This window comes from Raphanus sativus, chromosome 4, assembly GCF_000801105.2.
Source record: "Raphanus sativus cultivar WK10039 chromosome 4, ASM80110v3, whole genome shotgun sequence".
Classification (NCBI taxonomy): Eukaryota; Viridiplantae; Streptophyta; class Magnoliopsida; order Brassicales; family Brassicaceae; genus Raphanus; species Raphanus sativus.
Window position 1 is genome coordinate 48,990,902 of NC_079514.1, and position 21,852 is coordinate 49,012,753.

Below are 21,852 nucleotides of genomic sequence, written 5' to 3' on the forward strand. Positions count from 1 at the left end.
CCAAAGACTAAAATAAATAAAAGAGAAAAAAAACAAAAAACAGAATACATATCTAAACATATAAATATGATTAGAGAAATCATCAAAACAGAAAAAAAAACTGAAGATAAAAATAACCAAAAACTAATTATAATTAAACATTTAGGAAAATCAATGAAAACAAAGAATGAATCTTTGAAGAATAAATAAAGAAAGGGTGTAGCCCTAAGCAGATACACACTAAAAAAAATATGTAACCGAAATAAAAGTTTTGTGAACAAATTTTATTGTAGTTTCACATTTGTGTTGCTAATTATATAAGATGAAAAACATACTTTCTCTGTTTCTCAAAACTATTGAACATCAAAGAGAAAAAATGAAAAAGATGTTTATAGCGATCATTAATCTCAAATTATGAAAGATTAAAAGCCAATGTTACTTTACTATAAATGATATCTTTTAAAAGTAATCACATTGCAAGATAATTAGTAATAGTTATACACAAACTAAGTTTTCAAATGAAAATAAGAAAATGCAGAAAAGATATCATCATGCCACGTGGTAGGAAGTCAATAGAAATTAACGATTAAAAAAAATAACACCAAACTAAAGCATGTTAATCATGCAATTCATTTTTTTTTTGGTTTAATGAATTGTAAACATATTTTACAGTGGCAAAAAAATATGTGGTATAGACTCAATTTATTTAGCAAATCATATTTCAAATTTATAAGAAACAAAGGAAAAATATAAAAAAAAATTATAACTAAACAAATCAATCTGCGTAGTGGTAAAAATAATAAATTAACAAATTTAAACTGTCGTAAAACCTCTAGTGAAATAAATAATGGAAGAGTGTACTAGGCCTAGAGTGTACCAATCGTTGTCAAAAAAAAAAAAGATAAATATGAATGAATTTACCTCTTACACCAAAGAAAACCAATCGTTGTCAGAAAAAAAAAAAACCAGTCAACCAGACCGCCAAGAAAAGGAGTATATAGGTGTCGACCAATCTCTGTCTCGATCTGGTTGGGGTTTCTATAGGGGTTTAAGCAATTGTCTCCTCTCCTCTCTGAGGAGCTTCTTCATTTGAAAATCTTCATACGACGAACGACTTTGTCGAACACTTCCTCTGACTCAAAAGGTAAGTTTGAAGGATATGATTTTTCCTTTTATGATTTCTCTGTGCTCGTTGGTGCATAGAAAGTGTTTGTGAAAATGCCTCACAGATTGCGTCTGAGGAAACTGTTGTAGTTTTCCCACTTGTGATTGTTTACGTTTATGGTGTGTTTCTCCTAGGCTTTGACTCTTCCATTAGTTCTCAATTTAAAAAAGATGGGAAAAAGCTTGAACCTTTAGCTTCTATGACTGCTTTTAAAAATGATGTTCTTTTAAGCTTCCACTAGATTATAGATAAGATTGAGGGGCTTGATGAAGCTGTTGTAGTTTGAACACTAATCAGCTTTCTGGTGTTACTCTAGCTCGAATCTTTCTATATTTCAATTTAAATGGGAAACCTTTAGCTTCTGTAACCGGAGGTTTGATGAAGTATCTTATATTTTATTCAGCTTTCATCGCCTAGTTGTGTGCTCAAATCTTTTGTAGCTACTTATAAAAGTCTGACAATTTTTGAGCTCACTTCATGTTTCAGGCACTTGTAAGGAAGATATTGGTTCTGTCAGTATGGATGCTAACAAGCTAGACACTTTCTCTAAAGATGCAATCAGCTGTCTGCCTCAAGAGGTTCTAGGCCACATCTTGTCCTCAGTTCCGACCAAACTTGCTGCTTCAACATCTGTTCTATCCAAAAAATGGAGGAACGTGTTTGCTCTGGTTCACAATCTCGAGTTTGATGATTCTGATCTGCTGCAACCTGAAGAATGGGAAGTGAAGCGGGAGATGTTCAAGAGTTTTGTGGATAGAACACTCGCTTTGCAATGCGCTTCTCCTATCAAGAAGTTCTCTCTAAAACACCACATTCTCGAGGAAAGCGAGATGGCTTCTCATGTGGGCGGCTGGATACGTAATGCCGTAGAGCGTGGCGTTTTGGAGATGAGCCTAATTTTGAAGTCTAATTGTCAACTCTCTCTGCCTTGCGCGCTCTTCACCAGCAAGACGCTGGTTAAGCTGACACTGGGATCACAACTGACTCTTGGGGATATTCCTCCAGGTGTTTCTCTTCCAGCGCTGAAGACCCTCTTCATCGACTCCGTCTTTTTCACTTTTGAAGATCTGTGTAATGTGTTTCTTCCTGGTTGTCCAGTACTCGAGGAGATGTCTGTACATCATGAGGACTATGAAGGAGTCCCATTCTGCATATCGAGTCAGAGCATCAAGAAGCTATCAGTTCACTACAACTTTGAGTCTGAGATTGAAAGTATGCCCGGTATGTCATTTGAAGCCCCGAATCTCGTCTCGCTTGACTACTCAGATTATGCATTGGAAGAGTACCCGCAAGTTGACTTGGAGTCCCTAGTTGAAGCTAGGCTGGATATTAAGTATTCTAAAATAATCAACAGGCCTGATTTAACTGGTCTCATTGATGGGATAAGCAATGTGGAGAACCTGCATCTTACTCCTGCTTCTGCTGATGTAAGTTTTTACTTGATAGAACTCATAAAAAGCAGCAGCTTGGTCATTCTTGAACCATGTGTGTGTGTGTGTGTGATGTTTCAGGTGATTTCTCGATGTGTTAAACATGGACTAGTTCTACCGGTGTTCAAGAATCTGGTTAGCTTATCTTTTGGGAGTGGCATTAAACGAGGTTGGAAAGTGCTGCCATACCTGATCAAGCGGTCTCCAAAGCTTGAAACTCTAATCATCCAGGTATGTTTTCACGTACTCAAAAACCCATCTATAGGAGAGATAAAGAGGTTTGAGTTTGGTTATTGATCCTTTACTTGATACTTCTCCAGGGTCTGGATGGTTACGTTGGTGACGGTACCAAGCATCTACTCCAGGTGAAGGTGTTGCATGTTCTCGGTTATGGAGGAACTGCTAAAGATTTGGAACACTTGAAGAGTTTTCTTGGGGGAGTTACTGAATGTCTCGAACTAGTTCAAGTGGAGTTTGCAGAAGGCGTTACGGTTGATGATGACACCATGTTGCAAACCCATAGGGATCTGATGACGCAGCTTGTTGGAGTCAACTGCAAGGCCCAAGTGACATTTTTCAAGTAGCTTATGATCAAATTTTTTATATAACGAAATTACTCTTGGTAGAATATTAAGTTTGAACTAATATCTCAATCGTATATTATACTAATATTAAGTTTGAACCCTAATATCCCAATATTATATTTCGTAAGTAGTATGTTATTATAAATATTAGTTTTATAAAATTTTATGTTTTAATATAATAGATATAACCAAAAATTACCAAAAATCAAAAAAAGCATATTGTACTAGAATCAATATAAGGATGTTTGTAGTAGGAGAGGCATATTTTAAAGAAGAAAAACATATCAATAATTTTATCATAACTATAGACAAACTACGAAGTCACAAAACCAAGGGCTAAAATAAATAAATACATAAAAACTAAAAACCGAATAGATATAGCTTAACCTATCTATACTATTAAAGTATGATCCTATTGGTTTTTTAACTAAATATACCTTTTTCTTTATTATCATTGCATATTTCATTAACGACAATCAAGTAACACTAATAACATATCTATATTGGGCAATTTTTTGGATCCAGCCCACTGTCCACATCAGATCTCTCTTGGTTAGGCTATCTGGGCCGATTAAGAAATCAGATCCAATTCTTATTTTTTTTTCTCCAAATTCAAATAATTTCTTTTCAACCATTCTTAATATTTTGTGTAGTGAACAAAAATTAATCACTTAATAATTATGTTTTTTTAATATTATTTAAGCGTTCATAAAAAAATTTGATTTTTATATTGAAAAGTATAAATCTTTATTAAAAGTATATAAATTTTTTATTAAAAAAATTAACCACATAATAAAATTAATTAATCAGAGTTATACCAACTTAATTTATTAAAAATAAAGTTTAATTTTCTAAAACATAAATACTCATTAGACCTGGACGTTCGGGTACTCATTCGGGTACAGATCGGTTCTTTCGGATATCGGATTTTTCGGGTTTTGAAATTAAACCCCATTTGGGTATTATAAAATTTTGGTCGGGTTCGAGTCGGGTCTTTCCGGATCCGGGTGGGTTCGGTTCTCATGCATAAGAATCTGAAAAATAACCAAATAACCAAAGTATCTAAAACGGGTTCGGTTATTTATATTCAAAGTAACCAAAGTATCCGATTCGGTTCAAATTTTTGTATCCAAATTACTCAAAAGTAACCAAAAATACCCACTATATACAGTTTTTTTGGTAAACTATTATCCAAACTATCATATTTTATCCAAAAATACTCGAAATACTGAAAATAATTACTATAGTTAACTTATAATATTAATTTAAAATATTAAAATAATTATAATTATAATTATAAAATATATTTTTAGATATACATTCACATTTCGGATATCTTCGGATACTCATTCGGTTCTTGGTTCGGGTTGGGTTCGGGACCGGTCCTTTCGATATAGCAATTTAGAACTCATTCGGATATTTATCCCAGGTCTGATCGGGTTCGGGACCCTGACTTTCGGGTCAGTTTCGGGTTGGTTCTTCGGATCCGGATATTGTGCTCAGGTCTATACTCATTTAAATGAAACACGATAAAGAAAGATAAAAAGCTTAAGTCTTTTATAAAAAAATAAATATATGTAAATATGACATTTACTAAATATTTGTCAATTTAGAAAAGAAAAAAATAAAGGAAAATAAACCAAAGCGCAGGTCAAAATCTAGTAAAATGTTATTTGTAAGATTTATTATGTCTATAGAGGTTTATATTAACCTACTAGATTCGTTTTTTTGTCTAAATTTGCAACTCATATTTAATATTTTAATAGCAATTACAAGATTCTTATTTTATTTACTTATTTTTGGAGTCGGCTGTTGGTTTTATAAGTAATTTTCCATAATTTTTTTAGTAAATACCAAAGATGAAATGAAAAGAATGTAATAAACTCTTTTTAAATTAGTTATTTTTTTTTGTCTTACAACATCCTCTCTTCTCCATCTTCGGCATATCTTTGACGTCCTCCTCCGCCGTTAATTTCATAATGACTAGTAATGCATGCGAGAAAGAAGAGGCTGGCTCGACAGATTTAATCAGCTGGCTTCCGGACGAGGTTCTAGGCAGCATATTGTCCTTACTTTCGACAAAACAAGCCGCATCAACATCTGTGCTTGCTAAAAGGTGGAGGCATGTGTTTAGATTAGTTAATAATCTTGATTTCAATGATTATGATCATGTGCTGCCACCGGAAGAAGAAAAGGGTGGAAGAAAGTGGGATCTGATCCGGGAGAGCTTCAGGAAATTTGTGGATGCTTTGCAATGCGCTTCTCGTATCAAGAAATTATCTCTAAAATGTCATTTTCGTGTGGAAAACGAGATGGCTCACGTGAATAGCTGGATATGTAATGCCGTAGAGCGTGGTGTCTTGGAGATGAACCTAGATTTATGGACTGTTTGTGTAGTCGTTCTGCCTCGTGCGCTCTTCACGAGCAAGACGCTGGTTAAGCTGACACTGGGATCACATATCGATCTTGGGAACATTCCTCCAGGTGTGTCTCTTCCAGCGCTCAAGAGTCTCTTCATCCACACCATCTTTTTCAGTTTTGGAGATCTGTGTAATGTGCTTCTTCCTGGTTGCCCAGTACTCGAGGAGCTGTCTGTCCGTCACGTGTACTGTGAAGGAATCCCATACTGCATATCCAGTAGGAGCATCAAGAAACTAACAGTTTACTACAACTTTGAGACTTGGATTACAGAGATGCCCGGCATGTCTTTTCACGCACCGAATCTAGTTTCACTCGACTACTCAGATTATGCATTGGAAGAGTACCCACAAGTGAACTTGGAGTCCCTAGTCGAAGCTAGGCTGAATATTAAATATTATAAATTAATCAAGTGGCCTGATATGTCTGGTCTCATTAATGGGATAAGCAACGTCCACACCCTACATCTCACTCCTGCTTCTACTAATGTAAGTTTTTACTTAACATAAATCATAAAAAAAAAAATTTAAAAACATATTCTCATAATTGAACCATATATATGTGTGTGATGATGTTTCAGGTGATTTCTCGATGTGTTAAACACGGACTATCTCTACCGGTGTTCAAGAATCTGGTTGGCTTAACTTTTTTGGGTGACCACAAACGATGCTGGAAACTGCTGCCTTGCCTTATCAAGCAGTCTCCAAAGCTCTATACTCTACGCATCCACGGTCTAGATGATTACACTTGCGATGGTACCATGCATCTCGTCAAAGTGAAGGCGTTGCATCTTCTTGCCTTTGGAGGAACTGCTAGAGAGTTGGAACATTTGATGAGTATTCTTGGGGGCGTTTTGGTTGATGATGGTCATGTATTGCAAACCCATGATTCTCGTTGGAGATGCAGCATCCAACTGCAAGACCGATTTCGTTTCATACGTCTAGCTAGACATTCATCATAAGCTTTTGTTTTTGTTAAACGTATCTAATTCTTAGGCGAGATCATGATGTAAATCTTATGTTCAAATCATGGCAAAACTACTTTACTACAGTTACTTATGTTCAAATACCTTATCTAGTGGCTTACATGCATGTAACATGTGTTTTATTAGTCACTAGTCATTTTCACTGCCTAGAAATGTCTGACAGCTCTTCAGTTTTAATCGTGCCAAACCTGCTTTATGGATGCAATTGAGTCCATGTTACCTGAACCTAACAAGCCTAACTTAAGTTTTGATGCTATATATAAACCTAATATAACCACAACAAGCATGTCTTCACTGAGGGAAATGGAGAGTACCGTGAGGAACAAGCAAGTAATGAATCAAGTAATGAAACAAGCATCATTAGTTGTGAGGTACCATAAAAGTCTCTCATATAATTTTTTAAACAACAAAAGAAATTCTAGCCACTAATGAATTGACACCAAGAAAATGAGTAAGTAAAATATGATGGTAAAATATATACGATGAAATAAATATTTATATTTTAATGATACTGGATTTCTATATAATGAAATAAAACAATAAAATTAACTAACTTATGCAAATGTATTTTAAGATATCCATGGGTTCTTATAACTTTTTACTGCATAAATAGAATTTTTTGATTCTATCGATCCTAACAAATATTTCAAATTGAACATGATTCAATATTCAAATCAAAATGCAAAATGATACATAATACAAATTAGAATATTAAAACCAAATTAAACTAAATGGTGTGAAACTCTTATTGTCAAAAAACTAATGACTTCCACCATTGTTTTAATTCATTTTTACAATTGTTAAGTTATTGATGATAGTTGAAGTTTTTTAAATTAAAATTTGAAGAGTATGACAACTAAAAAAGTGAAATAGTATGAATTGTTATAATTTCAACCACACATATTTCATCAGATAACAAAATGCATTAGTTGATATTCTTGTCTTGTTATATGGAGATAGAAAACTCATTCAATTTATGTAATGCTAATATCTCATGCATGTGCAATTGTTTTACCAACTGAAATTACCTTAATAAATAAGATCCTTTTTATGAAAATAAAATATATAAAATGAGAGTTTGATGCAAATTGTGTAGCCAAATAAAATTAGATATGAACACAATACCAAAATTTTGGATAATGTACAAGTATTGCTCACTCTCTCCAAACTTTATATAAGTTCTAACATCATTTGAAAAAACTTACCTATATTTTAATTAGTTTTCATTGTAGCTTAAAATTCTCATGAGATATAAATTTTAATGGAAACCTTATCTTAGAAGAGGAAAAACAGAAAAGTCTTCCTAACTTAAAAAATATTCAGATTTACTTATTCATAATTCTAGTTAAATGATTATGATTTTAGAACTTAAATCAAAGTCACATTAAAGTTCAAAATCGACGTTAATGTTCAACATTTCATAATATTTATAAAAGAAATTGTTTGAAATAAAATAAGTAAATACTACTTTTCCAAGTATGGCAAGAAATTGTTTGAAAGTCACATTATATGGCAAGAAAGTGTCTCGATTCTCGAACTGTAGAGAAACCTTGCGGTTTTCCTTTACTCCCCGTAGCTGCTTTGGAGACTAACCTCTGGAATCAGTCTGAGACCTTCTTCAACTGCGAGCTTCAAGCGGGAGAAGCTGAGAGGAACTGGATTTTCTATGGTCCCATAGTCAACTCTCATGTATTCAGGTCTGTTTGGAGCTGCTACAAGACCGAAGTTGTCCATGGATTTGGCATGACTAAGATGGTGCACTATCTCCAAAAGATACAGAGATCAACTACTAATGGGATGTTCAGGCTCACGGCATACCATGTCCCTGGTATTCAGCCGAAGCGTTCTATGTCCTGCTCTTCAAACCCACTGCACCTGGAAAAAGTGGTAGTTTCGGAGGGGCTGAAGATAACAACAAGGAAATTGAAGTTCAAGTCTCTCCCAATGAACATGAAGCAGGCGCCGCTAAGTTCCTTTAGGAAAAGGCCAAAGGGATGGCTAATGAAGTTCAACATTCAACAACTGGTGAAGTAACACAAACCGCTGAAGACAGGGCTTTGCAAATCTTTTAGCGATGAGCTTACTAGCAGGTTTGTTGCTCCTTTTTCGATTTGAGCCTCAGATATGTGTGATGTGTACATGTTCTGACTGACCTCTTTGTTACAGGCCTCGCTTGGTTATTATGTGTAGACAAATACTGAGGAGGTAAAGATGCTTCCACATCTCATTGTTATTGAACTTTTATGCTTTGGTTTTTAACTCAGAAGCTTATATTCAGGGTATTCACGGTTGCGGCAGATGCTGTCAGGGCAGCTCTTTCTTCTCTTCCTGACGTAATTGTTGGTATTACTTATCTGCCATTTGAAGACCATGTCTTTAGCAAGATGATTTTGCAAACTTACTCATGCACTGGGCGTTTTGGCTTCCGCTTATGTAAGTGAAATGAGTCTTGTGTCTTTCAACAATGAATATGCAAAGCAATTTTATTTGTTACCTAGGAGAGTAAAACACCTTTTGTGTGTTCTTCACCGTACTTTCCCACGTTGATTTTGTGTAGGGCTCTTGCGGATTTATTGTTTTGTTTGCGGATACTGTTTTAAAAAACATTTGCTTACAAAGACGATTACTTTGTCCAAAATCTTGTAAGCTGCTTAAATATCCAAATACCTTACCTACTAGGTGTGATGCACGCATATGCGGACACAATTTTTATATATTATATTAAAATATATGTTTATTATTGTATTAAATTTTTGAAAATACTAACATATTAAAAATATTTTTGATTTTGAAATCTTATACTTTTGTTACCACTTTTTTATTTTTACTTATATTTTGCTTATATTTTCCTTTTATTTTCCATTATTTATATTTTCCATTACATATATTTTTCTCATCTATACTATTTAAACATAAACAATAAAAAATTTATTTACAAAAAGTAATAGTTGGATCAATATATTTATTGTTAGATTGAAATAAAAATAATATATATTTTATTAAAATAATATGATTAATAAAGTTTGTTTTATTTAAAATATATTTTTAGATTTTGGATAAATATTATTAATATTAATTTTAATAATTTAGCTAATCAAAAAATTAAAATTAGTTTTTTATTTTGTTGTTAATTCATGTTTTATTCATTAAGGGTATAAATGATATTGACCACTCTAAATTTTTTATTTTAAAATATATTTTTAGATTTTGGATAATTCTTATCATTATTAATTTTAATCAGCTACTTAATCATAAAATTAAATTTCGTTTTTATTTTATGGATAATTTATATGTTTATTCATTAAGGGTATAAACAATATTAACCAGTCTAACTTCTAACGTGAAAGCTCCGTTGCGAAAAATCACTTCGCAAATAATAGTATAGATAGATTTACTTATGTAATAAAAATAAATAAATTCGTTTTTATTTTGTAGGTAATTTATATATTTATCCATTAAAGATATAAACAATATTAATCACTCTAATTTTTTATTTTAAAATTTATTTTAAAATTTTGGATAATTCTTATCATTATTAGTTTTAATCAGTTATTTAATCATAAAATTAAATTTCGTTTTTATTTTATAAATAAATTTATATGTTTATTCATTAAATGTATAAACGATATTAACAAGTCTGACTTTTAATGTGAAAGTTAATAGCCCTAACTTAACCTAGCCTCTCCACCAATTCACATTAAATCAATTTTTTTTCCCCACAAAGCAAGAAGCTTTAGGCCAGGACATCCGCAATGGAGTCTCTTACTAATATTTTAACTCCAAAACCTAGGTAAAAAATAGTAGAAAACTCGATGGATCCCGCAATAAAAAAAAAATTCTAAGAATTCTTAACCGGGTATCACGGTTGCGGATGGTTTTTATCTTCTTTAATGGTTTATTGAAAGGAATAAAAAAAACATGTAAGAACAGAGTATAGTTGCTATTCTCAGGTGTTTTGGTATCATTAGACAATTTGATGGAATTTTCAACAAAACACTTGGTATGTACACATGACTTTAGCTCAGTTCTGTTGCTCATCAGTCACCACTATCTTATCTTCAGAAATCTATAACACAACAGCGTCTTTGTCCAGGTCACATACGAGGATGGTGTTGATGTAAACAAACCATTATATAATTCATGTTCAAGGAAACAATTAGTCTTATAAAGAAACAAGCAGTGTGCAAACTCTAGAACAGAGTATATGAGATAAAACGAACAGAGCAAAAACAGAGGATCTGATGAATCAGTAATCAACTTCTTTGCAAGTAGGTTCGAGTAAAATGGCGTGTTCAAACTGTGACACATAAAGACTTCGTGCACTATAAAGACTAAACTAAAAGATTAACAAGAGGACTTGGATAGACGTAAGAAACGAAATCGGTCTTGCAGTTGGATGATACAGCTCCAACGAGAGTGACGGGTTTGCAATATATGACCATCATCAACCAAAACGCCCCCAAGAATACTCATCAAATGTTCCAACTCTCTAGCCGTTCCTCCAACGGCAAGAAGATGCAACACCTTCACTTTGACGAGATGCATGGTACCATCGCATGTGTACTCATCTAGACCGTGGATGAGTAGAGTACAGAGATTTGGAGACTGCTTGATAAGGCAAGGCAGCAGTTTCCAGCATCGTTTGTTGTCACCCCAAAAAATTAAGTTAATCAGATTCTTGAACAACGGTAGAGATAGTCCGTGTTTAACACATCGAGAAATCACCTGAAACATCATCACACACACATATATATGCTTCAATAATGAGAGTGTCTTTTTTTTATGAGTTACATTAAGTAAAAACTTACATTAGTTGAAGCAGGAGTAAGATGCAGGGTGTGGACGTTGCTTATCCCATTAATGAGACCAGACATATCAGGCCTCTTGATTAATTTAGAATAATGAATATTCAGCCAAGCTTGAACTAGGGACTCTAAGTCCACTTGTGGGTACTCTTCCAATGCATAATCTGAGTAGTTGAGGGAGACAAGATTCGGTGCGTGAAATGACATGCCGGGCATAGTTGTAATTTCAGACTCAAGCTTGTAGCTAACTGATAGTTTCTTGATGCTCCTACTGGATATGCAGAATGGGACTCCCACAAAATCCACGTGAAGTACAGACAGCTCCTCGAGTACTGGGCAACCAGGAAGAAGCACATTGCACAGATCTCCGTAAGTGAAAAAGATGGAGTCGATGAAGAGACTCTTGAGCGCTGGAAGAGACACACCTGGAGGAATGTTCCCAAGGCAAAGTTGTGATCCCAGTGTCAGCTTAACAAGCGTCTTGCTCGTGAGGAGAGCACAAGGAAGAAAAACTTCAAAAGCAGTCCATAAATCTAGGCTCATCTCCAAAACGCCACGCGCTAAGGCATTACATATCCAGCCATTCACATGAGCCATTTCGCTTTTCTCGCGAAAGTGACATTTAAGAGAGAATTTCTTGATAGGAGAAGCACATTGGAAAGCATCCACAAATTTCCTGAAGCTCTCCCGGATCAAATCCCACTTTCTTCCACCCTCTTCCTCTTCCTCTTCCGGTTGCCGCACATCATAATCATCGAAATCAAGATTATGAACTAATTTAAACACATGCCTCCACTTTTTAGCAAGTACAGATGTTGATGCGGCCTGTTTTGTCGGAAGTAAGGACAATATGCTGCCTAGAACCTCTTCAGGAAGCCAGCTGATTGCATCTCTCAAGCCAGCCTCTTCTTTAATAGTACCTGAAACATGAAGTGGCTCAGACTCATTCAACTAACTTTCAGAAGAAGAAAAAAATAATAAGAAAGGTTGAATTTAGTTTAATGGAAGATTCAAGCAGCAACAGTTTCATGAATGAAACCCCTACATCTATTCTTTCAAAAAAAAAAAAAAAGGAAAACCCTATATCTCTATATATTAACCTAGTAAAAGCTCAAAATAACAACACTGTGAGGCGCTTGTAAGAACAGAGGTCTATGATGTGCAGAACAGAGGAAAAGTATATGCAGAACCAGAGACCATGAATGATGAAGATCCATATCAATGATGTTCGTTCGGACCACAAATAAACCTTAAAAGAAAAGAGGGCATAGAAACTAAAGCTGATATCAACCGGTTCTACCTTTGGCTAAAGAAGAACAAGACACATACATAAGATCCACTTTTCATCAGAACTCAGACCTATTTAGTGGAAGCTCAACAGAACAACGCTTTGATCGTTTGTAATAGAACCAGAGACCATACCGAAGATCCACATCAATGTTGTTCTACAAACCAATCTAAAAGAGTGTATACAAACAAAAAAGACTTGGTTTTCTTTTTTTTCTTTTTCTCAACTGAATTGAAGGGCTTACCTTCTTTCTCGCATGTGTTACCAGTCATTATGTAATTAAACGGCAGAGGGGGTCACAGATATACCCTCGTCTTCTATGACAGATCTATCTTCCCCAGTTTCAAAAGATGGAGGAAGATGAAAGATGATAGATGATGATAGATAAATATATAAATAAACAAATAGTTTACCAGAATCTTTTCATATTTGATATTTCCTAAATATTTATGGAAAACTTCCTCTGTTGACCCATAAGAGAGAGAGAGAGAGTAAAATCTTGTAATTTAGATTTTGAGTTTAGACTGAAAAATAAGAGAGTAAATCTTGTAATATTAAATGTGTCAGGAACTTGCTTTTTTAGTTTTTACTTTTAGTGATGATAAAATGTGTTGATCAAAGAAAAAGAAAAAAGTGATGATGAATGCATTGTGATTCTAATTTTTAATTGAGTCAATTAGGTGTATATTCTAAAACTATATGGAAATTTGCAAGGAAGGAGAAGCCTAGGACGCGAAACGGGCTTGCTTGGGTCTGGCCAACTGAATTACGAAGCTGCCCTTTCAGTCTAATGATAACCTATAGAAAAGTTTATATCGTAGAGTAGGGAAACGCAAGAGTTGATGTGATTAGGGATAGATATAAACATCGATATAGCAGGTTTTTGTGTGCTTGATATCGTCGAGAAACGAAACATATCCGGCCCAATTCGGCGAGCATTAAATGCAAGATCTTGTAGAGATTTTGGCATATACATACACCTCTACATCGTCGTCTTTTGTACTTATCTCCGTTTATAAAACCGAAGCACTTAACCGGCTGCTGAGCTCACAAACATCATCGTCTTCCACCTTTTAACAGAGAGAAAAATCAAGAGAGAGAAAACTTCCATTCGAGGCAGAAACAAAGGTATGTCCAAAAGCCTAGATTTGTACATATTTAGCCGTTTCTCTGTCCTCAACCACCGAATATTTGTCTTGATAGACGGCCATTTATGAGTCTTCAGTTACATTTATTAGGGTTTTCTTAGTACAACATTTATTTTGTCGTTTATAAATGATTGGCTCAAGAGAATATATTTCCTTTTATGGTTGCATGTGATAGATTTGTCTAGCCCTAACTAATCTTTGATTTTTATTTTTCCGCAGATGAGTCAGCTTGTGCGTCTATGGCGTGGGGATTGGAAGAAGCAGCCCAACGGAGACTGGATTTTCTTTGAGGACCCATCTGACTTCGGTTTCGGTGCATTGATCGGCGAGGGTGAAACTTTTGAGTCACTGATGACTATCGTTCGTATGCGATACCAACTGGCGAACACAACCCCTGTTGTCTTAAGCTACCAGCTTCCTGACCATATGCTGGTCCAAGCGGGGAGGAGGTCGCCACCGATAACTTTATCTACCACCGCAGACGTTGGCGTCATGTTGACTGTCCGTGATTGGTACGCGGAGCAAACTGTGAATGTCACCATCGGACCACAAAACGTCGCTATGTATCATTTTCATCGTCGTGACAACTTTGTTGTCCGCGGCAGGACCTTTGTCGTTGATGGAAGCTCTAACGAAGAGGGGAGAAATGCGTTCGAAGGTAAGCTATTCAATCATTACAAACCTACTATATTTTTGTTTGCATTTCATGTTTATTTGATCTGTATATTGGATGCTTATGTCAAGTGTTTTGTTGTGTTTCAGGTCTCATGAATGAAAGGATTATCGTTTGTAGTGTGAGTGTTTTGGAAGAGATCTTTAGCGAAGAGGACATGGTCATCTTGCACCGTGTTGCTCTAGAGCTGAACTCTCCCAGTTACACTCGTGGTCGTCGTGCCCCTCCCCCATCTCCGACTACCAACGGCGGTTCTACTCGAATGGAACTTGTACTGCTGGATGATGACGACGAGGTGATGGCTACTACACAAGTGAGTAATGGAGGCCACAGTGGACTAATCGTTGCAAACTCGGGTAAGGGTTTAGTTTCTCTAGTTTTTTTTTAGTAGTTCATCTTGTATTAAAGATCTTGTTTCATAAGTAGTAAAAAGGATATTTTTAGAGTTAACCGTTATGTGTTTAATTAGCTTGCTAACATGTGATGTTTTATATCTCTAGGTGAAATGACTATTGTTCCTGTTACGGAACAACAGCTGGAACTCCCTCTCAGCCAGCCACCCACAGCCTTTGGCGACGTCGGTCTTGATCTCATGGTTACATCCCAAAACGGAAACCCCGAGATTGACTGTGAAGGGTTCCATGACAACTTCATGTGGGAAAGACTCTTGGAAGAAGGATTGCTTCAAACTGTTCAAGGTAATATCACCGCACAGCCCAACGAGCCCAACGAGCCCAACCAGGAGTCTCCCAAGTCTGTTCTCCGTGTGCTTAATGGGCCTGAAGCCCATGATGGTGGAAACTCTTCTACTGGATCGTCCGTCGGTGTGACATCACTTGTGCCTGAAACCGTCCTCACCCCAGTTACTGGGACCACTTGCGGTTCAATCTCTAGCGTCGGAACTCAGCCGGTCGGACTAATGAGCAGTGGCAATGCTTTACTTGCGGAGTTTGACAAGTACATTGGTATGGTCTTCGTCCTAAAATCTCAAGTTTTTAATTCTATTGGGCCTAAATAATTTGGCCCAATTACTAACTTCTCCACTCATTTGCAACAGAGGCAAGATCGACAATGGCGATGCTCTCTCCTGTTGGGCCTGGGCTTCCAGCTTCCGCAGCTTCTGCATCGTTTGCTTCAGGCTCAAAGAGTGTTGGATCTCCAACACTTAAGTTAACCTTGGGCCGTCCCAACCAAGCAGGCCCACCGAAGAAGGACCGTGCACCGGAGGATTCTTCGCCGGAGGACAGCGGCAGTGGGGGTTCGTTCTAAGTCTTCAAGATATAATCAAAAATAACTAAAAGTTTTTGTTTGCTAAGATCGGAAGGCATTATAGCCGTAATCGTCTCTTTTTCCCCTCTAAGATCGGCTTTATTATCTCGGCGGCTAACTACTTTGTTTGTGTGTGTTTTTGGATATGTTGTTCTCTATGTTGTAATGGAAACCGTCTTTGTAAAATATTGACGTCTATGTAAAATACCAATGAATGTTATCTTTTTAATATAATGATGTGTGTTTATGGCTTGACTCTTATCTTTCCTTTTTATCAACTCTCATTAATCTAATAAACTTTTTTACTATGAATACGTTTGTAGGGGACGGAGATCACTCTCCAACTGACCTATACGTTGGTATGTACTTCAAGAGCAGAGATGCCTTCAGGCAACATATGGCATGCTACGCAATAAGCAAAAAGTTCAAGTTCCGGTGTGAAAAATCTGGTCCGTATGTCACGGTCTTGTCATGCTGCGGAAACACATGTAAATGGCGAGTCTATGCAGTCCTCATCGAGGGCACAAATGCTTACGAGGTTAGGAAGTTAGTGAGCTCGCACAGTTGTTCAGTTGACGAGAGAGCTGGATATCAGAGACAGGCAACATCTACTGTCATCGGTGAGATGATGAAGCCAAAGTTTGTTGGTTCTGGTTCCGGACCAAGGCCAATGGAAATAAGAAACATGATGCGAGGGGATCATGCAGTTAATATTTCCTACTGGAAGGCTTGGCGTTCACGTGAAGCAGCAATCGACCAAGCAAAAGGCTCGTGTGTGGCTTCTTACAAAGCACTCCCCACATACTTGCATAAGCTTGTAGAGGCCAACCCAGGAACAGTTGCTGATTTAGCAACAGAATACCAGGAGGGAGTTGGCCACCGCTTCAAATATATGTTTCTCGCCATGGGAGCTTCGATCAAGGGTTATCCTTACATGCGTAAGGTGGTTGTTGTCGATGGAACTCATCTGAAAGGGAAGTATGCAGGGTGTCTGCTAACAGCCTCAGCACAAGATGGAAACTACCAGATATATCCGCTTGCGTTTGCTATAGTTGATGGAGAAAACGACAAGTCTTGGGAATGGTTCTTCCAGAGGCTAACATCGATAGTCCCAGACGAGGAAGGTTTGGTGTTTGTTTCAGATCGTCATGCATCAATATACCAGGGACTCAGGAAGGTATAACATTTCAAATATATTGTAATAAAATAGTTAACCGTCTAATATCTGTGTTATCTTTGTCCAACAAATGTAGGTGTATCCAAGTGCCGGTCATTGTGCTTGTATTGTCCACTTGAAGAGAAACATAAGAACGAACTTTAAAGAAAGACACCTTGGTTACTTGGTTGCAAAGGCCGCACGAGCATTTAGGATGTCTGAGTTCTACTCCACTTTCAACGAGATCAAGAAAGTCAACCCGAGATGTGCCGACTACTTAATTGATCTTGGATTAGGTCATTGGGCAAGATCTCATTTCCCAGGTGCACGCTACAACATCATGACTAGTAACCTGGCAGAGTCATGGAACGCAGTATTGCGTGAAGCCAGAGAGTATCCTGTGGTTCCGTTAATAGAGTTCATACGTTCTAAGCTAATGTCATGGTTCTCAAAGAGACGTCAGTCTCTCGAAGGTAATAATGCTGCCTTGGCTCCTAAGGTATTGGAACTGCTTGCTGCCAGCTTTGAGTTGACAGGTGCATTTGAGGTCAAGAAGGTGGACACCGGAGAGTACGAGGTGCGCGACACGAGTGGTGTCTCATTCCTCGTAAACCTGCCTGAAAAGAGTTGCACTTGCTACCAGTTCCAGATGCTTCGCATACCATGTTCACATGCAATTGCTTCAGCAATACAAGCAGGGGTTAATGTAGAATCAATGGTTGCAGACGTGTACAGCGTAGCATTCATGAAGTCTGCGTACAAGGGACATATATTGCCTCCAAAAGAATACGAGATTCACTCGGAACTCTCTTCGGCAATGGAAGCTCTCTACCTACAACCTCCTTCAACTAGGCGCCCACCAGGAAGGCCTCGTAAGCAGAGATTCCTGTCCCGCGGTGAAGTGCGTGTAAGTTAAAGAATAAAAACAGTGTATATTTTTAATTTTGTTGATGCATGCACCTGATTTGCTTGAAAATGCACTTGTTTTGTAGATGAAGATAACTCGAAGGAAGACAGTGTGTAGCCGGTGCAAGGGGATAGGTCACAACCGTGCTACATGCAAGCAACCAATATGATATGAATGCAGCTACAGAGGGGATTGAAAGCAAACGGAGGTGTACGCAAAGAAGGTGGTTTAATGGCATGCGAATAAATGTTGACTTGTGTAATAGATGTAATATATAAGTGATGCATGTTCTAGGCTTGGGTATGGGGATTTGGTTGTGCTCCGTATTATTATCTTAAATAAAGCTTCCCCCTCTTTTTTATGTATGTTGACTCTTAGAGAATTTCCATTGTGTACAAGAACCATATGTTATATGTTATATGGTTGGTTGCTTGCATGGTTTTGGCAGGGTCAAGAACCATATGTTATATGGTTAATTTCATATAAAGCTGTAATATGATCCCGTTAGACGGCTATAATAGGTAAGGAATCATTTTAACTAACCAAACCACTACTTGTTGAACATTTAACAAGTGTTTAGTTTTACAGACATGTTAGCTAGATATTTAACAACTCACTAATATATTACAACAATTATACGGTTAATGAATACCTCAAATAGGATAAATGTATAGTTATCCGGTTAGATAAAATGTTATCCAGTTAGACTTGGTTTAGTATATAAGACATGTGTTTGGGTTTAGGTATTTTGGGTTGATATGATTAATGATTTCGGTTTGGGTTTAGGGTTTAGAATTAGTGAATTCGGTTTGTCAAATGCTAACATATAAACAACCACAAAATATAAATGAATCATTAACCATAAACCCTAAACCCTAAACCCTAAACTCTAAACCCTAAACCCAAACCGAAATCATTAATTTTAAACCCTAAACCCAAACCAAAATCACTGACTCTAAACCCTAAACCCAAACATTATTCCTAAACCCTAAACCCAAACCCACATCATTAATTCTAAACCCTAAACCCAAACATTAATTATAAACCCTAAACCCAAACCGAAATCATTAATTCTAAACCCTAAACCCAAACCGAAATAACAAACCCTAAACCCTAAACCCAAACCAAATCATTAATTCTAAACCCTAAACCCAAACCGAAATAACAAACCCTAAACCCTAAACCCAAACCAAATCATTAATTCTAAACCCTAAACCCAAACCGAAATCACTAATTCTAAACCATAAACCCAAACCGAAATCATTAATTCTAAACCATAAACCCAAACCGAGATCACTAATCCTAAACCCAAAATCCCTAAACCCAAACACATGTCTTATATACTAAAACCAAGTCTAACGGGATAACATTTTATCTAACCGGATAACTCTGTGTTTATCCTATTTGAAGTATTCATTAACCGTCTAATTGTAGTCTGCAGAATATAAAATGTTATCTGGTTAGACTTGGTTTTAGTATATAAGACATGTGTTTGGGTTTAGAGATTTTGGGTTTAGGATTAATGAATGATTCTAAACCCTAATCCCAAACCGAAATCATTAATTCTAAACCCTAAACCCAAACCGAAATCATTAATTATTAATTCTAAACCCTAAACCCAAACCGAAATTATTAATTCTGAATCCTAAACCCAAACGTTAATTATAAATCCTAAAGTCAAACCAAAATCATTAATTCTAAACCCAAACCGAAATCACAAATTCTAAACCCTAAACCCAAACCGAAATCATTAATTCTGAACCCTAAACCCAAATCGAAATTACTAACCCTAAACCCAAAATCCCTAAACCCAAACACATGCCTTATATACTAAAACCAAGTCTAACCGGATAACATTTTATATTCTGCAGACTACAATTAGGCGGTTAATGAATACTTCAAATAGGATATATACAGAGTTATCCGGTTAGAAAAAATGTTATCCCGTTAGACTTGGTTTTAGTATATAAGACATGTGTTTGGGTTTAGGGATTTTGGGTTTAGGATTAGTGATTTCGGTTTGGGTTTAGGGTTTAGAATTAATGATTTCGGTTTGGGTTTATGGTTTAGAATTAGTGATTTCGGTTTGGGTTTAGGGTTTAGAATTAATGATTTGGTTTGGGTTTAGGGTTTAGGGTTTGTGATTTCGGTTTGGGTTTAGGGTTTAGAATTAATGATTTCGGTTTGGGTTTAGGGTTTAGAATTTGGGATTTTGGTTTGGGTTTAGGGTTTAGAATTAATGATTTCGGTTTGGGTTTAGGGTTAATGTTTGGGTTTAGGGTTTATAATTAATGTTTGGGTTTAGGGTTTAGAGTTAGTGATTTTGGTTTGGATTTAGGGTTTAGAATCATTCATTAATCCTAAACCCAAAATCCCTAAACCCAAACACATGTCTTATATACTAAAACCAAGTCTAACCGATAACATTTTATATTCTGCAGACTACAATTAGACGGTTAATGAATACCTCAAATAGGATAAATACAGAATTATCCGGTTAGATAAAATGTTATCCAGTTAGACTTGGTTTTAGTTTATAAGACATGTGTTTGGGCTAGAAATTTTGGGTTAAAGATTAGTAATTTCGGTTTGGATTTAGGGTTGAGAATTAATGATTTCGGTTTGGGTTTAGGGTTTAGAATTAATGAATTCTGTTTGGGTTTAGAGTTTAGAATTAATGATTAATTTATCTTTTGTGGTGGTTTATATGTTAGTTTTTGACAAATCGAAATCATTAATCATAAACCCTAAACCCAAACCAAAATCATTAATTTTAAATTCTAAACCCAAACCGAAATTATTAATTCTAAACCCTATACCCAAACCGAAATCATTAATCATAAAAGAAATCACTAATTATAAACAGTGATCCCTAATAGACGGTTAATAAATTCTTTAACAAGAATAAATGAAATGTTATCCAGTTATTGATTAACCCATAACGAAATTGCTTATGCAATTAGCCTTGGGCTTAGTATATAAGATATGGTTTTTAATTAATCTTTTGGATGGTTTATAGGTTAGGATTTGATACATATACATAACAGAAATAATTGTTTGTTATTGTATAATACAAGTCACTTGGATATGAAAAACGAGAAATAGCCGCTAAGTTCTTGATTAATGAGTTAATATATAACATATCCAATGTCCTCTGGACATGAACAAAAGCGACCACACATAGAAATACTTGCAATAAGCAGACACATAAACCAAATTTTCTTACAATATTAAACAGTCCTGTCTCTGGATCTACAAAGAAAAGTCATTTGCCCTTGCGATTTTCAAGCACGCTTAAACGATGCATATTCCATAACAGTCGAGCAATGCCATTGCCATTGTCACTTATACCATCTATTTCGCTTGATTCTCCCGTCGGATTACTTCTTGATTCATCGAGCTGATTGTCATGGGCAGTTGACCGACACTGAGCCAATTCCTGAGTTAACTCATCGATCAATTTCTTCTGCCGACGGATCTCGTCCCGGGCATCGATAAGGGCTTCCCTGGCCCAACCAACTACTTCTCTTTCATCTAACCAACGAAAGAAGTTGCATCCGTTTCCCTCCTATTATAGTAACCTCATATAAAATTCTAGAGTCTCAAAATTCTATCAAACTAAACCAAATATATTAAGTCGAGCAACGAACCTTGAAGCGAACACACCCGTAAAATCGTCTACCAGGGTTTTTGTCCGTCCAGGCTTGGTCGATCTTCGCAGGCAGGCCACATAAACACCTTGGCGCAACCGCCATCCCCTTACCCCGTGAAGAACTCGAACTTGAAGCCATCTTTCTATATCTGGAAAAATACAGAAATGATCGACTCTAATCTCAATAAATGACTCATAAATAAAGGCAGAGGCCCAATGGGCCATCTCTATGTAAAGTATTTTCATTCTTTTGAGAATGTCAATGTTGGCGTAGCAGTCTAAAAAGAATGTTATCCCAGAAATGTTTCTACTCGATTCTAACAAAGTTTGACTCAAACACTAACTATAACGGAATGGAATATCTGTTTAACACAAGTTCAAATCTCTAAAAAC

At 36.1% G+C, this 21,852-nt stretch overlaps 4 protein-coding genes across 5 annotated transcripts; 3 read left to right on the forward strand and 1 right to left on the reverse strand.

Annotated features, from left to right (window-relative positions):
- Window positions 1-925: 925 nt before the first annotated feature.
- On the forward strand, window positions 926-3,262 carry LOC108852682 (F-box/LRR-repeat protein At3g60040-like). The gene is made up of 4 exons (XM_018626180.2): window positions 926-1,123; window positions 1,631-2,571; window positions 2,656-2,805; window positions 2,895-3,262. The coding sequence occupies exons 2-4, from the start codon at window positions 1,663-1,665 to the stop codon at window positions 3,156-3,158; spliced, it is 1,323 nt and encodes a 440-aa protein (XP_018481682.1). The 5' UTR covers window positions 926-1,123; window positions 1,631-1,662; the 3' UTR covers window positions 3,159-3,262.
- A 1,875-nt stretch (window positions 3,263-5,137) lies between these two features.
- LOC108851261 (F-box/LRR-repeat protein At1g06630-like) lies at window positions 5,138-6,618 on the forward strand. Its single transcript, XM_057008393.1, has 2 exons — window positions 5,138-6,064; window positions 6,157-6,618. Exons 1-2 carry the CDS (start codon window positions 5,138-5,140, stop codon window positions 6,535-6,537), a joined length of 1,308 nt encoding a protein of 435 aa, XP_056864373.1. The 3' UTR covers window positions 6,538-6,618.
- Window positions 6,619-10,727: 4,109 nt separating this feature from the next.
- LOC108853349 (F-box/LRR-repeat protein At1g06630-like) lies at window positions 10,728-13,091 on the reverse strand. 2 transcript variants are annotated; one of them, XM_018626768.2, is made up of 3 exons: window positions 12,899-13,091; window positions 11,370-12,286; window positions 10,728-11,286 (listed from the first exon to the last, which is right to left on the reverse strand). In XM_018626768.2, the coding sequence occupies exons 1-3, from the start codon at window positions 12,924-12,926 to the stop codon at window positions 10,906-10,908; spliced, it is 1,326 nt and encodes a 441-aa protein (XP_018482270.1). In that variant the 5' UTR covers window positions 12,927-13,091; the 3' UTR covers window positions 10,728-10,905. The 2 variants fall into 2 exon arrangements, with proteins under 2 accessions (XP_018482270.1, XP_056865356.1); XM_057009376.1 differs by lacking the exon at window positions 12,899-13,091 and adding an exon at window positions 12,667-12,858.
- A 246-nt stretch (window positions 13,092-13,337) lies between these two features.
- Window positions 13,338-18,261, forward strand: LOC130511510 (uncharacterized). The gene is made up of 8 exons (XM_057008575.1): window positions 13,338-13,782; window positions 14,022-14,460; window positions 14,565-14,831; window positions 14,976-15,440; window positions 15,533-15,733; window positions 16,068-16,921; window positions 16,998-17,807; window positions 17,893-18,261. Exons 2-8 carry the CDS (start codon window positions 14,022-14,024, stop codon window positions 17,974-17,976), a joined length of 3,120 nt encoding a protein of 1,039 aa, XP_056864555.1. The 5' UTR covers window positions 13,338-13,782; the 3' UTR covers window positions 17,977-18,261.
- Window positions 18,262-21,852: the final 3,591 nt, after the last annotated feature.

What these genes read in the sequence shown, in the direction of transcription:
- LOC108852682 (XM_018626180.2), top strand. Translation starts at nt 1,663, where the DNA reads ATGGATGCTAACAAGCTAGACACTTTCTCTAAAGATGCAATCAGCTGT. An exon ending in TTACTCCTGCTTCTGCTGAT is followed by an intron (nt 2,572 to 2,655) that starts GTAAGTTTTTAC and finishes GTGATGTTTCAG; the next exon opens with GTGATTTCTCGATGTGTTAA. An exon ending in TTGAAACTCTAATCATCCAG is followed by an intron (nt 2,806 to 2,894) that starts GTATGTTTTCAC and finishes ATACTTCTCCAG; the next exon opens with GGTCTGGATGGTTACGTTGG.
- LOC108851261 (XM_057008393.1), top strand. Translation starts at nt 5,138, where the DNA reads ATGACTAGTAATGCATGCGAGAAAGAAGAGGCTGGCTCGACAGATTTA. An exon ending in TCACTCCTGCTTCTACTAAT is followed by an intron (nt 6,065 to 6,156) that starts GTAAGTTTTTAC and finishes ATGATGTTTCAG; the next exon opens with GTGATTTCTCGATGTGTTAA.
- LOC108853349 (XM_057009376.1), bottom strand. Translation starts at nt 12,697, where the DNA reads ATGTATGTGTCTTGTTCTTCTTTAGCCAAAG. An exon ending in TTGTTCTTCTTTAGCCAAAG is followed by an intron (nt 12,287 to 12,666) that starts GTAGAACCGGTT and finishes TTCATGTTTCAG; the next exon opens with GTACTATTAAAGAAGAGGCT. An exon ending in TTACTCCTGCTTCAACTAAT is followed by an intron (nt 11,287 to 11,369) that starts GTAAGTTTTTAC and finishes ATGATGTTTCAG; the next exon opens with GTGATTTCTCGATGTGTTAA.
- LOC130511510 (XM_057008575.1), top strand. Translation starts at nt 14,022, where the DNA reads ATGAGTCAGCTTGTGCGTCTATGGCGTGGGGATTGGAAGAAGCAGCCC. An exon ending in GGGGAGAAATGCGTTCGAAG is followed by an intron (nt 14,461 to 14,564) that starts GTAAGCTATTCA and finishes GTTGTGTTTCAG; the next exon opens with GTCTCATGAATGAAAGGATT. An exon ending in TATACCAGGGACTCAGGAAG is followed by an intron (nt 16,922 to 16,997) that starts GTATAACATTTC and finishes CAACAAATGTAG; the next exon opens with GTGTATCCAAGTGCCGGTCA.